Below are 15,574 nucleotides of genomic sequence, written 5' to 3'. Positions count from 1 at the left end.
AAAAAAAGAAACTTAAATACAATTACAATAATATAAGACAAAGAAGAGCAGTGAGTTTGTGATGCTGGAACCAGGAAATGTTTGGCATTATATTGTGTTTAAGTGGAAATCAGCAAAAATGATTAGTTGCAGATGGTTTTTCAGTCAATTGACTAATAAAGTAATAAGTCATTTCAGCTTTTATTAACTTCATTCATTAACAAAACTCATTAAAAAAAAATCATTTATTTACTCATCAAAAAAAAATCTAAACTTCCTTTCAACTGCAAAGAATATCCCCAAGTGGAGTTTTGTTCACTAAGCATAGCGAAGGCTGAGTGATCTGGGGGAAAAAAAAAAAAAAAATCCTCCTTTGCATCACTGGTACTACTACATTCAAAATCCCACCAACATGATCAGTACCACAAAACGGGGGCAAGAAAAATAAGAAATGACCAGATGAAATTCTTTTACCGTGACTAGTGGCTGATAGTGTCAACAGACACATTTCTGTCACATGTCATCATCAACTGCATCACTGGTCATGAAACCTAATGGAGACACACAGTGTCTGGCTTTAAGACCACAACAAAGACACTAGGAGACAGTGACCTCTACAAAGTCATGGAACGCTGAATGAATCATGGTCTGGTGCTTTGTGGTCTAGGTGCTGGAGGTCACTGCAGTTATTTCTATGGTTCATATTTTCTCTAATGGAGGCATGGCTGACTTGAGCCATGAGAGGTACATGCAGAGGCAGCAACACAGAGCTTATGGTGGACAAAAACATCCAGTGCCTAGTTGCAGTACCCATTTTGTTTCTCAATGGCTTGAATTGGTAACAACAGCACAGCAAAGACAACTGCTGCAGCATAATGTGGTGTGATTGTACACATTTCCACTGCACATATAAAGTAAGTGCTGACCCTCAATATTATGGCTTTGACTTCATGTGTTCAGCCAGGCTGAGCTGCTTCTACTCAGCATGTGTGGTCATGCCAATCTGTCCATACACTGCCTGAATCATTGGTATAGTTTTATTTATAAAGCCACTCTGGGAAAATGTCCATCATATATCTGAGAACCAAGTTCATCTTGTGATTATTAGAAGACATATCTGCTGTCTGTACCTAAAGCCCTCAGTTGCAGTAGGAGACATAGTCTTCATGTTTATGAGTGTGCTAATGGACCCTGTGGCAAAAACTGTCAAACACTGTCTTAAGTCTGTTTTGGTTTGTCACTGGATAATAGAAGGAAAGGTGCTAGAGTGCCAGAAGAAATTCAGCGAAGCAAGAGAAACGTCTTCCTGTAATGTGACCCCTAAACTGGGAGAGTGGCTCCAACAGATCCCAGGAACAACATCTGAGATCTCTGTCCAGAAGAGTGCAGTCCTAGGAACAGCTAAGATACTGCACAGAACCCTCAAGCGTAAGCTTTGCTAACTGTTGCAAAAAAATTGAAAATTGTTTAATCAGTGAATTGATTTAGTACTACTGGGGAAAACACCCCACAACAAATCTTTAACTAGTTATGAATGTCAGCAGTGCAGAAACAGTCCATGGCACAGCCAAGCAGTGTGTACCACAGCTGTATAGTCATCTGGGAATAGAGAGAAAGGATGAAGACCATTGTCCAGAACAAGAGTCAGTACAGGTGTATGACAAAGGACTGAATAGAGAACCGAAAGTTGTTACAAAAGAAACGGTGGCTTTGACAAATTGCTCAAACACTGGTCTGGTCAATGCCATTGGGGAAAACTTTTGAATTCAACAACTCTAATCATCCGGTGTGCTGACTTTAAATTAAACCCATTAGCTCTCCTTATACGACATAAATCTGAAGGTGAGGTCAAGTCAAGCATTGCAACAACAACAGGTTGTTAACAAAAGCACCGTTGTGTTGATACAAACATCATCATACTAGAATACCCTGAGGCCTCTGTAATATATAAGAACCGACACTTCAAAACGCAGAGGCTTGCTCCCCCTGTGAGGTCTATAAAACTGTAGCCAGATCAGCAACGTCCTGCATTTGTCATTTCATCATTTTAATAAGCTGTGACACATAAGAAATCAGTCCGTATAGTTCATCAACTTGAGCTGCATCCTTTTCATCCGTCATAACAATTGATGCCAGTGTACATCACAGTTTGTGTCCCAACTGCCCAACCTGTGTTTACAGTGTGCAAAGTGTAAGCGGGTAAAGAGAATCTTATGAACTTGAAACACTGTCATTTCACTCCTCCACCCGCGCATGGCAACGATATCCTCTCTCACACAAGATCTGGCAGAGAAGGAGGGAGATACTTAATACCAGAAAGGCAAAAGCAGCAGCCAGATCCAGAGCAGCACAAGTCACTGTTAGAGAATGGGCTTGCTTAGCATATAATTAGACTTTGGGTGCACAGAGTACATCTGCCCATCTTACATGTCTTGGAGAGACTGTGAGAGAAAAGGAGAAAGAGAGACGTGCAAAGTCACAGTAGACTTTCTTCTAATCCACCAGGCTTCTCGAACTGCAGACAAAAAGTAACTATATGATGTAATTTTCAGTGTGTCTTGGCAGATGTTGCTAGAGAGCAGTAAGTCTGGTGCCCTTTAGAAAATGACTAAGTAAGAAAAGGTGCATGTGTGAATAAAGTCAGACCATGATGACTGTATTAAAACTCTGAAAGACATTGGAATTCAGTGGCAACAAAAAAGTAAAGATAAAACGTACGGTACAAGACTCGTCTGAATTACTGAAACATAAATACATGTGTGTGTAAATCAGTCAACGGACAAAAATTTAATCTGCAACTATGTTGGTAAATGTTTAAGACAACTATTTTTAAACAAAACTGCCCAAGCTTCACTAGCTGCACCTCCTCAAATGTGAATATTTGTTAATAAACAGTTTACTCATTCTGTGATACCAACTGAAAGCTACTGGAATATCTTTGGATTTCCCACCTTTTGTCCAACTTATGCATCATCAAAATATGCACTTGATGACAAGTGACCATCAACCTGGGCTTAGGGAAACTCAGATGACCACAACAATTAACAAAACTAAGACAGAACAGATTGATCAATCACTGAAACTAATGTTAGTTATAACAAGTGATGTGCGGTCAGGGGAGGCAGGTGAGGCAGAGCCTCCCCTGTCAATCTTGAAAAGAAAAAAAAGTTAACCATAAAATATAATAAATGTTAATATTTGTCGGCTGGTGTGTGTTGTAGGCCCTTTTGCCGTTCTAATCCGATGTTGAAGGAATTTATTTCAATAAAGAATAGCAGAAGTTCCGCATGTCCCGTTCAAATACATGGAGGAGATGCGCGATGAGGCAGCACTTTGCTGTGCCTCTCGGTGGATCGTGTAATCCTCACAAACTGTATGCGATGCAAATAGTGTGTCGCTGTCCCTCTATATATCGCAAATAAAATGCTTTCAAACACTCTGATTATATGCTCTGCCTTGCCATAATTTGGATAGTGTATAAAATGTAGTTCTGTAACGTGTTTAGGCTCACAGATTAACCATAAAACCCAGTAAAACAGTTACTCGGTGAGGCAAACAGTACGCCTGCCTCAAGGCAGAGGGCGCTAGTGAGCCCACAGATTCTTGCGCTACCTTCAATCTTCTTCGTGCTTGTTTATATTTCCTTTACAATCCGCCTTATCAAAATGGAAGATTACATTTCAAAGCTGAGAAAATTCTCAAACCTGGACTTTCAATCAAAACATCTTTAGAAGTCTGGACATTTTTGTCCAGAAGGATCTTCTTTATTGAAAACATTTGTTTTAATATTGGATTCGAACGGTAAAAGGGTTTGTAATACATACCAGCTGACAAATGGATTTCGTGTACAAGTTAAGGTAAGACCATAAACTTTTATTATTTCTAGTTAGAAATAAGCTCAACTGGAATAAATTTTAACCTCAAATTAAATATGGGTCACGTTTGTGTGAAGAATGTTGATATGAGATATAAAACATAACGCATTGTCTGTTAACAGACAATTTGTATTTGTAAATCTGACTGTAAAAGAGTTGGTGCCTCACCAGCTGTCAACCTCACCGCACGTCACTGGTTATAACCCAATTAAAAGCTTTCAGCTAGTTTAATTTTTAAGTAACAGCCTATAAGGCAACTTTAAATATGAAATTTCATACACAGAGGCCAATCAAAGTGACTTACATACAGTAGGTAGAGAAAAACACTAATGGCATTAAAAGCAGATAAAAAATCATTTAAAACAAAATGAGATAAAATACATAAAATAAAAACAGACAAAGTAACAGGTCTGAAACACATCACAGTGCAGTGATAAGTTGGAAGTTGCCCTGAACACAACAGCGCAGCTGAGTTTTCAGTTTAGACTTAAGTGGCGGTTTTTTCTGTTTCACTGGTTTACGTGATTTCTTCCAAAACTACTGAAACCTGAAACCACATTTGCCTACTGCAGAGCCATACAACACCTTCATTTTCAATCTACTGTACAACAGGAGAGAGACTTGAGGAGGGATGCTTCACTCGGCGGTTATGGTGCAGTCAGTGAAAAAACAAACACCACAGAAGAATGTTTTATTGAAAAGGTTATCCATCATGCCAATATTCCAGGCATGTAATATGCCCTTTTCATACAGTATCTCTCCCTCAGTACAAACACACCTGCGCACACTTTAAGATTGTATATACACTTGTTTTCTCGACTCTTTTTTGAGGCATGTTCCCTCTTGACAAGAAATATTTATATGTTGTATGTGTTTCCTCAAAGCACATAGACAGCAACGGTGCAGCCTTCCCATGACATTTTAGAGTTTGGAGCCTTAGCTCAAACATAATGAAAGTCTAGTTTGTACCGTCTGTCAAAATGTAATCCTCCTTTCTCTGTCAGCGCCGATGTTTTATGTTGTGCAACTCTATATGGTTTTCAGATAAACTACTCTACTGAAGAGCCCTGACATCAACAACCATGAGCTTATGTGTACAATGCTGATTTCATTATGGTCAGGTCGCACACGATGACCGACTGATAGCCAATGACAGGCTGCCAAAAAAATAAAAAATAAAAAAATTAACTGGGTTTTGCACTCTGGAGAATAAAGTGAAACTAAGCAGTATGATCCAGCAAGAAGTAGAGGAGAAGGTTTTTCATACTTTCACCACTGTTGATCACTGATTACACTCCATTTACACTGACACACATCCCTTAAAACTTTGACTTTCGGAAAAGGTGTGAAAGCACACATAAGCTTTACTTCACCCAAATGTCACTATGTCAGTGAACAGTCTGTAGAAGTAACTACTCACAGCATCTGCCTCTCATGGTCTGTCCCCTGTGATAATGGCAGTTAAGTTTACACTGGCATCAGCTACGGTTCACCCTATTGACCAATAACTCCATCGCCAAGCGGCTCCAGCTATTTCAACACATATGATCATATAGAAAGCGCATGGGGCTGTTGAAGCATTTATCTGATCCCCGTTTGCCAATGAATGGTCTTTGTGGAGGAGGGAGCAGCCATAAAACATTTGCCTCTCACTTAGCCCATAAAAGCAATTAATCCACATTTGTGTCGTTAGATAGATGCTAGGGTGTTACTTTTGTAACTGAACTTCTAAAGTGCAGATGTTATTCTTGTTGCGGTGTTTTTGGCAGTTACCATTCAGTTTCAGATGCCTTACCACTTCCTGATTTGCATGTGGCCCAGAAAAATAATGAAAGATTGTCATCAGATTTGTGATCTGACCGTTGTGTGCATCTAGCCATCCACTCACAGGTCGGTAATATAAATTATGGTTTAAAATGGGTTAATTACAGCTGCTCTTTTCTGCACTAGTTCTTGTGCTGTGGCCTCTCACAGAGCTATGTGCAATAAGGGTGCTGGAAAAGGGTGACAGGATGATGAAGGAAAGGTGAGGTAGAGGAGGCCCTCAGTGCATTGGTTTAGAGCACTAATGTCAGGCAGTGAGAGACAGCTGGTGTGGATCAGTTAACCCAGCTGGAGGCTGAGAGAGAAGACAGAGGGACAGAGGAGGGGAGGGATGGATGTAGGGAGAGGTGTTGACAGAAGAGGAGAGGAGCCACAGGGTCTCTGTGATGAACACGCTGCTATGAGCATAGTGCTAAGGGAAAAAGGGCTATTCCTGCAGCTTCTCGCTGAGGTAACTGGTGCTAGGAAGTACAAATGATAACAAGGGGGGAAAAAAGAAAATAAAATGTCAACATGTCCACCTCCAATTATAGTAGAGGGAAGATATATTATGTTGACCCAGCAGTCTCTTAGCACAACTTAAAAACATAATGGAGGTTAGACGAAACCAAACTTTGGTTCACTGACAGTAGAAAGAAAATTCGACCACCCAGACAATATAAATAATTCATCACGTAACCCGACCTAACTGGGACAGCAGTTATTCCTTGGTGTATTAGTCTCGAATGTGGAGAAATCTGACAGTTGCTGGTGGTGTTATGAAAAGAATATTATGATGGAACCTTCCACTGTTTCCTAAATCTTCATAAAATGTCTTCTTTTTGTCAGGCTAATTCAACAATCCCACGACATTCATTTTACTATAATGTAAACCAGAAAACCATGACAGCAGAACATTCTCACATTTAAGAAGATCAATCAAATTTATCATGTTTTGCATGAAAAACACACTTAAACAAAGTGGTTGTCAGTTTTCTGGTGACCATTTAATTGACTAATCGCTGCAGGTATAAAATGTACTCACTCCTGCTGGAAGTTTATTTGAGGTTTATTTGATTTAATCCATTTTTTTTGATAGCATCCAACACAACAAAATTAATCAAAGAGGATTACTGTAGTTTAGGGACCCAATGTAACACTGCCAATTTCTAAAACTAAAACATAAAAGCCTGTCGGCCATAGCCGATTAGAAATCAATTCAGCAAAGTTGCAGAGATAATAAGCAAAAAGAGATCGTAGAAAATTAAAGAAAACACTGCTAGATGACACCATGCAGCCTAAGGCTTCAGGATGAAGAGAAATGCTTATCTGGCTGATTGTTATCTTCCACATCATCATCACTGCACCTGAATAAAGGTAACAATAAAAGGGAGGCCATGTGCAAAACAATCCAGGCATGGTTGGCTTTGATCAAGCAAAAGACTCAAAGACCTAATGAAGATTTTTGCGTTGATGTGAGAATTTTTTTTTTTCAGCCTTTAAGAGCCTTGCTCGAGGCTTTGTCATTAGATTTAGCCCATGTTAGTGGGGGTTTACAAGATGATGTGAAGTAGCACTAAGCCCCTGACAACTGAAGCTTACAGAAGAGTGACAGAAAGCACAATTAAAAAAATGATGGTAGTGAGAAATGAGAAAAGTGATAAAGGATGAACCTCAATTTGATTTCCTTGCTTGATTCTCTTTAGTGAAGTAAACAAATAGAATGTCACATAATAGGAGATCAGATCTGACACCTCCACTTTGGCCTGGGTCAGAGGCAGTCCACTATGACTTAACTGTATACAGCACTTCTCTAAATACTGAAAGAGGCTCAGTATGACTTAGGGACTGGCAGCGAAACACGCAGAGATGACAGCCATCAAAAAGTTCAGTCTCGAACTTCTTCGAGAAAACAAGCGAAAATGAGGTTCAGAACAAACTAACAGGTTAAGTTAGCATATCATAAATTGACGACAATTATGCACAGCCACTTGAAGGTGGGGCATCCAATAGAAAGTGGGGTGCAGTCCGTAGATCAATAGTCAGTGACTAGCTGTCACCTGAAGAAGGAAGTTGGATGGTCAATATGCAGAGCAAACGACAGCCCTGATAACAAAGATGATGGCAAAGGACATGCTGCCCATTAGCTTCATCGAGGGGGAGGGTTTTCCAAATTTGATGGCATTTGTTCTTCCGGACTATACGGTTCCATTAAGACAAATGATCACAGCCTGACGGGATAAACTGTATGATGATAATGCATGTGAGCTGTGCAGCAGTTTGACAATTGTTGAATAAGCCGTCTCTGTCCACGGCTGCATGGACAGCGCTTACACCTGAACCGTATGTGATGGTCACCTGCCATTATACAGTCACAATAGAAAGTAATGGCGCTGTTTGTAATTGTTTTGGTTTTCTGCATTAATTGGTCATGAAGTGTGATGTGATCGTCACCAAAGTCACAAATATCAACAAACACAATATTTCGAAGCAGATGAAACACAGTCACGATCTTTCATGTCTTTATTGAAATCACCCATTAAACATACAAAGTGATCTTTGAATAAGTGTCAAATAGTTCCCAGTGAATATCAAATAGCATGTTAGCTTGAAATGCCCATCTGTAGTATGACTGTGCAAGTACATGTTGTTCACACAGACACACAGGAATTGTGTAGTCTTCATCTCTCCCTGAGCTGCAGTGGAGACAAGTGGACTGTTACGTTCAGACTGAGGCAGAGGAATCCCAGATGAATGAGAGGTGGGCCCCTCTGCAGCTTTGCCATGCATTTCAATCACTGTTGTCTCCTAGACTTTAAACACAGACACTGTGTAGACATACAGTACAACAGACGGAAGCAGCTGTTCCTTCCAGACTGACTACCTGAGAATCACTAAGTTATTAACCTTTATACTCCAACACCCCTGCATGCATCCTGTTTGGAGTTAATTAGTTTATTTTTATCTTCCAGTCACCAGCATCACTGAATCTTTGTGTTACTGTGTGGCCTCAGTATCACAAAGACTGACAACTAACTGTAAATCTCCCCCAGCGTCAACACAGTAATCAGGACACACTGAACTGTCACACACACACACACACACACACCTCTCTGGGACAACAGTATATATATCTTAATGGACTTTCATCTCTGACAGCTTTAGTAGCCCGTTACATTATGTAGCTTCCAAAAACTCTGCCTGTCAATAATGAGTTAATGACATCACATTTTTATGCTGAAATCCATAATTATAAGTGGGGGGAAAATACTGGTAAACATCATACAGGAAACTATTAACACAGTACCTTCACAAATGTGAAACCACAGTTTACTTAAGTATAGTTTATTTCTTGGATTTTGATGCTGCACACAGAACAATCCCATCAGACTGAAACCTGTTCTTCATAAAGAGGCCAGAGTAAAAGACAATATACACCACAGAGTATGGATAGAAAAGTTACCTGATGATCTAGAAAGAGATTATTTCAGTTTATTTGACAGCTTTGATGGGCAAACTGATGCTGTCACTTCACTTCTAGTCACTACTGCGCAGAATCTGGTTGAGAAAAATCAAGATGGCAGCCGCCATATTCACGACAAGCTTCATTTTTAGATAGTAGAGGAAAGTAGTGATGCCATGTCCATTATATACATGTGAATGGTGCCATCACAAAAAGCATAACTGGTGTTTTAAGCTTGAGACTTTGTCTCAGAATTTTTCCCAATCATAATCAGGCACAACTACTTTATTAGACATAGAAGATCCCCCAAACCTTAGGCATACTGTGTTCAATGGAAATCTGTCCTGGTGCCACCGTTAACTCACAAAATTGCACTACTTTCTTAACTATGTGATGTACAAAGTGTAATCTTCCAAAACATGTGCAAGAAGATGGAACAATTTATGCATTATGAGATATAACTCCTCATTTTGTAACAAACACAGCTTTAGAACACTGACAAATTACTCACAATGGAAAGCCAGAAAACATCAGAATCTAAATAAAAGCTGAATATGAATTCCACTGTGTTTTTAGGCCATACACTATGTTTCAGTAAGAAATATTTCATGCAAATACAACTTACATTGTATAGTGGCCTCTATATACTGTATAATATTTTCCTGCTAGGATGTAATGATATGTACCCATATAAACCTCTGCTGCTACATGTCATGTCACGATGTTCCAGCTGGTTGAAAAACACTGCTGCTCCCTTCCTACACAACATCCTTATTTCCTCTTTGCTCAATGACATTAACCTTTCTCCTGAAGAATCAATAACATTTTATTCAACACCTCTCTCTTAGCGCCTACTAAAGGTTAATGCACAAGAGATTGAATTGGTGAGAGTACAATTCTTTTATTTGCTAAAACTACAGCTGTGAACTGGCCTTTGTGATAAAATTTAATCAATTGATATTCAGGCACAGAAAAACATGAGTGAGGGTATTTCTTTAATCCTGACTGGAAATTACTTGCATAACTCCACACACATGGCCTTAGGTTTGAAAATATGCCTTCGTTCTAACTGCCTAAGTCAAACAACAATGTTACAATGGCACTTGAAAGCTATTCAGCCAAAGGCCAAGCATTCACCTTCAAAGAGCTACAGTTTTTCCTAAAAAGTTATTTACTACCTAACAGACAGAGTTTGCAGTGGAGGTCTTAAACCACAGAAAAGGAATGAGCTTGCTGATTGGTGCAGTCAAGCAATCAAGTCCATGACAGAGTGAAGCATGTTCTCATGTCACATATCAGGTATAGCATCATGGTGCCGCCAATGGCTGCCTTGGTAGTGCGCTCTCTCGTGTGTTCGTTGCTTTTCCTTGTTTTCTTGGGCTTCTACTAAACATCAGACAGGTCACTCTGAACACCTTTTCTCCGATTTTTGCTAATGCAAAAAGCTGTGTGGACAATCTGGTTGGAAGGGCAGCAGCCCTCTGTGGGACTTGGAAAAAAACACTGGTGAGGAAAGACGGCGGTGGGCCCTGGTTAAGTTACAACAGAGAAGGACCCGGATGCTGCTCCCTTCTATCCATCTAGTTACGAAGGCCTTTGAGAGACTGGTGTTGGTCCACCTGAAGGACATCAAAGATCCCGGCTGGAACCCCTGCCGTTTACCTACCGGGCAAAGGGGTCAGTGGATGATGCAGGCAACATGGTGCCACATTACATCCTACAACACCTTGTCTCACCAGAGCCCTATTCTTGCCCTGTTTGTGAACTTCAGCTCAGCGTTCGACGCAATCATCAGGGACATCCTTTACTCCAAACTGACCCAGCTCACTGTGCCTGCCCCCACCTGTCAGTGGCAGAAGGTGGGGAAAATCACATTCAGCACCCAGTCTATCAGCACAGGTACCCCCCAGGGATGTGTGCTCTCCCCACTGCTGTTTTTACTCTACATTAACTCCTCGAGTTCACAGATGACACAAACGGTCATCGGCCTCATGAGTCATTCCCTAATGCAAATTCCTTCTTCTTCTTTGCATATAGTTTTTTTTTGTTCTCTCAGTCTTATCTTGTTTACCTCTCTACTCATTGCCTGACAGAAGAGCAGTGTACATGCACACTGAGAGCCACTGTCAAACTGCTCGTGTTCAACTGTGTGCAGTCAGTTAAAACACAGCTCATTACCAAAGCTGACAGGCACATTGCTGTCCACAGCAACGGGAGCCCTCATTCTCAGACCAGTAAAATCAGTCAGCCTGGAATAAAAAACGTTTTACATTTCTCTGTACTTAATCCTATTTTCAACCTTTAATTTCTATTTTTTAAAAGTGATTTCCTAGAGATTATAATTTGTATTACATTAACACAACATGCTTGAGATAACGAATTCCAGCTTGTACAGGTTCTGCTAAAATGATACTTATATTAATTTTAAGAGGGTAAATTCTGCACTAGCACCAAAATCTCATTCTCTCCATGACCTGCTACTTAAAAAAAAAAATAAAGAGAGAATAAGGAAAATCCTTGCAGTGCGCTTGCTGACCCAATGAACATATTGACTGTTAAAAGTTTAAAGGAAAGCACACACATGCATAAAGTGAGCACACTAAAAAAAGATAAAATGCAAAGATGGCGGTGAAGACCTACAGCGTCTGGGGGAACCTACTATATATACACAGTGGTGTCTGATAAAGAAAGCATGGTTAACCGTTGAACTCTTCAGAACTCTTCAGAACCTCAATTTCACTAGAAATTGACTTCAGAGGTGCGACACTGACATTTTTTTTTTTACATGCCTCAGTAGTAACAGTCACAACAAGTTGGAAATTTCCTACTGAGTGGGCATGGTTTCCAATAAACTTCATTTCTCTGGAGCCATTTCATACTCGACTAAATTAATATACTGAGTTAGTCACACTGAGTTTGAGTGTGAAGTGAGTGGACTTGATGAACGAACAGTGTATTTTTTGAGGAAGAATGAACAGAATATCAATTCAACTTCAAACATTTCCTGCAACTGTTTACAGGAGGTGAGTGCTCTTAATTATTCATCTGTCTGCCTGTTGTTTCGTCTTGGTGTGGTGGTTTAAAAGATTACTAGTAAATGATCTATCAGCAGGGTTGCATCAGTTCTGAAATTACTTCAATTCCTCATGGGTCACATCAAACATTCAGTTTGTTTGTTGCCTTTTGAAAGTAATTATTGAAAGAAAATGCAGCTGTATAGTGTTAAAGAGAAATATATGTGTTGCTTTAGATTCTTGCACACACACACAGATAGATGATCAAGTGTAATGGAAACTGTAATGAGAAAAATCTGTTCATTAGGGTGCCTTAACGAGACTCAATCAACATGGCTGCTAATGAGTCAGTACTCCATCAGAGAGACGGAGAGCCCGAGTGAGGCCGCAGACAATCAGAACTGAACTGAATTAGACCTACTGTATCAGTCAGTAAATCCACATCCAGTTGTTCTAGACCTCCACTGAGGTGCTAGGTCATTCAGGCACAGGGTTCAACCTAGTAAACAGCAACAACTGACAGCAGCCTGAAGTCAATGTAGGCCAACAGAAGACTAAAGTGCATTATGCATAGAAATGCATGTGCAATCCCGCAGTTATCGGCATCTGTCCTAGTGTTATTAGGGCTTTACGGAGCCACGAAACTGATTTTCTTTGGCTCTGGCTACCTGAGTGTTCTATAATCTTCAGACTGCTAACAGACAACACAACATGAGAAAGCTACACAGATGTAACCACAGTCAGACAAGAAGCTACTGTATGTAGCTGGCGGTGCTCTGTATCACACAATAAACAAAACAGTTGGTGTGGACAATATAATTAAAACAGGATATGGCCTCAACATGTAGGACACATCAGTGTGGTAGTGGCAACTTTCAGGGCGGTGAAGTTCTCCTTTTTAAACAAACCAAAACAAAAAAAGAAACAAGGCTGGCATGTTTCATGCATAGGATGAGGAAGAATTGTGGGTAAAGTTGTGCAAACAGTTGATACTTTATTTGGGGATCTGGACCAAGACAAATGTCTGTTTTGGGATGACACCTCATCACAGCAGCATATACAAATATATAAAGAATCTAATAAGTGCCATTATATTATACACAAGGCCTTTTCAGCTTCCTGTATTATTTAATATTTTTCAGTATATTCAACATCATGTTGATCATGGTAGGAGAAAATGTGATGTTTGCTCACCAACAGGACAACTGCTTACTGATACTACTGTTGCTGTCAATGTAGTTTGAGTTTTGAATATCTTTGCCTCTCCTAAAGTTGTTTAAGTACGACAATAGAAGAACACATGATATTAGACCAGCTTCCTGTGCCATGTACAACAGGAGATAAAAACCTGTACGGTTGCACTGACTAATGTAATGATATTATGACTATAGGATACTAAACTTTCAAGGCTATGATGGTAAATCTGACAAGTGAGAACTCCTTGCTCACATTTAAATTGCAAGCTCACACTGAAACAGCTGCATATTTTCTCACATTTACACAACACTCTCTCTTCACAAAATATATCTACATACATCATTTGGTGGGGATTTGGAACACAGCTGACACTAAGTTTTTTTTCCCATAAAATAAGTCACATAAACGTGGGACTCATTATACTTACATTTAAGACCAATACAGTAGAGGACCTCTTGGTGCATTACTCAGTCTGAGGAAAAAACATGAGTCAACGCCTCTATTGACTCGGGTTTTATCGCCAGTGGCCACGTTTTAATACAATACCTGAAAGGAGGTATTAGTGCTTTTAATACATCGGACAAAATTTCTCCCAGTGATATGCTGGTGTGAACACAGTCCTCAGAAAAAAAGATAACAGAAACTGCTCTTTCATTTCCATAATTCTGAACCGTCACTGAGACACTGCAGTTCAGTAGAGCGATGCTGCTTGAAAACAGATTTTATACGTCAACTACTTAAACACATCATTAATAACAGCTCTGTATGTGCAAACAAAAGTTAAGAGTTGTGTCAATTTATACAACTATTTGTTATTTTGCTTCATCTATGCTGAAAGTGCAAAACTGCTACATGTACACATGATGAAGTTCACAAAGTATGTACACTATGTCTTGCAGCATTTAAAAAACACTGTTTGATGATCATCTATGATACATTATCCAATTATAAGTTGACATGGTCAGTGAATTAAACTTTATCAAGAACTCGCCCGTGTGAAGATGTGAAGAAACGATAAATAGTCAATTCGGCTGTGTTAATGTGGAATATTAATCCAGTCTAATTAGCATTGCCAAGAAAGCAGAGAACATGGTAGAACACCTCTCTGTCTTAAGGGCCCTCTTTTTTTCTTACTTACAAAGCAATTAATGAGTCAGTACATCTTTAATTAGAAAGTCCTTTTTTAATTTGACATACTACCCCACAATCAACTGCTAACTCAAATTACAGTTTAATTATTGTATCGTACACACACGTGTACACAGGCTTGTCTTTCAGTGTGTCCCTTTCTGTGTGACTGGTCAGTGTGTGCGTGTGTGTGTGTGTAAGAGAGAGAGGGAGGTGATGACTTGTTGCAGGTGTGATTGGCAGGTGGTGCCGGCATAATAACAGACAGTCAGGCCCACAATCTCAGAGGAGCAGTTTCCTTCTGCAGCTGCCTGACCTCCAGACAGACTAGACATCCAGAGCCTCAGGACACAGCGAGCAAATCAAAAACAACAAAGACTGAACTAAGCTGCTTTTTCCCCCTATACCGCCACCAAATAATAGAATTATGCAACACTTCCCATCACAGGTATTAGATGTTGGCAGAGGAAGGGTAAGAGGAATCTCAAGGTAAGAAATCTAGCTGTTGTATCAAAGCTCCTCTGAGTGAAGGCTACAGACTCTTGCATTTAGAATTTGACTTAGCTGTGGGCAAAATGGTGAGGATTTGACACCACAGAGTAATCCTGCTGCTGGGGTGCACAACATGTGAGGTAGCTGCTGTCCATACCTGGAGGCAGACTGGCTCTCTTCCTTTTCTTGCTCGTGTCAGCAGTGGTTTCCAGAGGCGGACACTCAGTCACCAGAGGCCCGCTGGAACTGCTGAACTGGAGACAGTCGTTGCTGGCTGCTGGATCAAAGGGCAAAGTGTTGAGTCCTGGAAAACAAAGACAACACAGAAAGGCACATTACATTGAATGAAGCAACAGCTCCTGGTAAAAGGAGAGATATAAAAAAAAATAAAAAAAAGAAACATGAGCCTCCAGCTGCACTATGCTTTTAATGTTGGATCCTGAAGACTAAGTAACTGAAGACATTCTCAACATTATTATCAATGACACAAATGGCGGAGGCGCTGCTGCACCCACACAAGCAATAATCAGGATTTAATACAATGAAATTCAAATAAAAGAAATTTGGTTGCAGAAGATCATGTGATATGATGGAAAACCCCACAACACGTTTCAACTGACATT

At 40.0% G+C, this 15,574-nt stretch overlaps 1 protein-coding gene across 1 annotated transcript in view; it reads right to left on the bottom strand.

The window, feature by feature from the left end:
- LOC109955271 (ecto-NOX disulfide-thiol exchanger 2) overlaps positions 1 to 15,574 on the bottom strand; it is a 164,845-nt gene that overhangs the window by 74,843 nt on the left and 74,428 nt on the right. The window contains exon 4 of the mRNA XM_020591267.1: positions 15,109 to 15,255. Coding sequence (XP_020446923.1) covers positions 15,109 to 15,255 — 147 coding nt within the window. The remainder of the gene's footprint in view (positions 1 to 15,108; positions 15,256 to 15,574) is intronic.

This window comes from Monopterus albus, unplaced genomic scaffold (genome assembly GCF_001952655.1).
Source record: "Monopterus albus unplaced genomic scaffold, M_albus_1.0 scaffold2.1, whole genome shotgun sequence".
Classification (NCBI taxonomy): Eukaryota; Metazoa; Chordata; class Actinopteri; order Synbranchiformes; family Synbranchidae; genus Monopterus; species Monopterus albus.
Note: the sequence above shows the minus strand (reverse complement) of the source record. Positions and strands in the feature narration are given on the sequence as shown.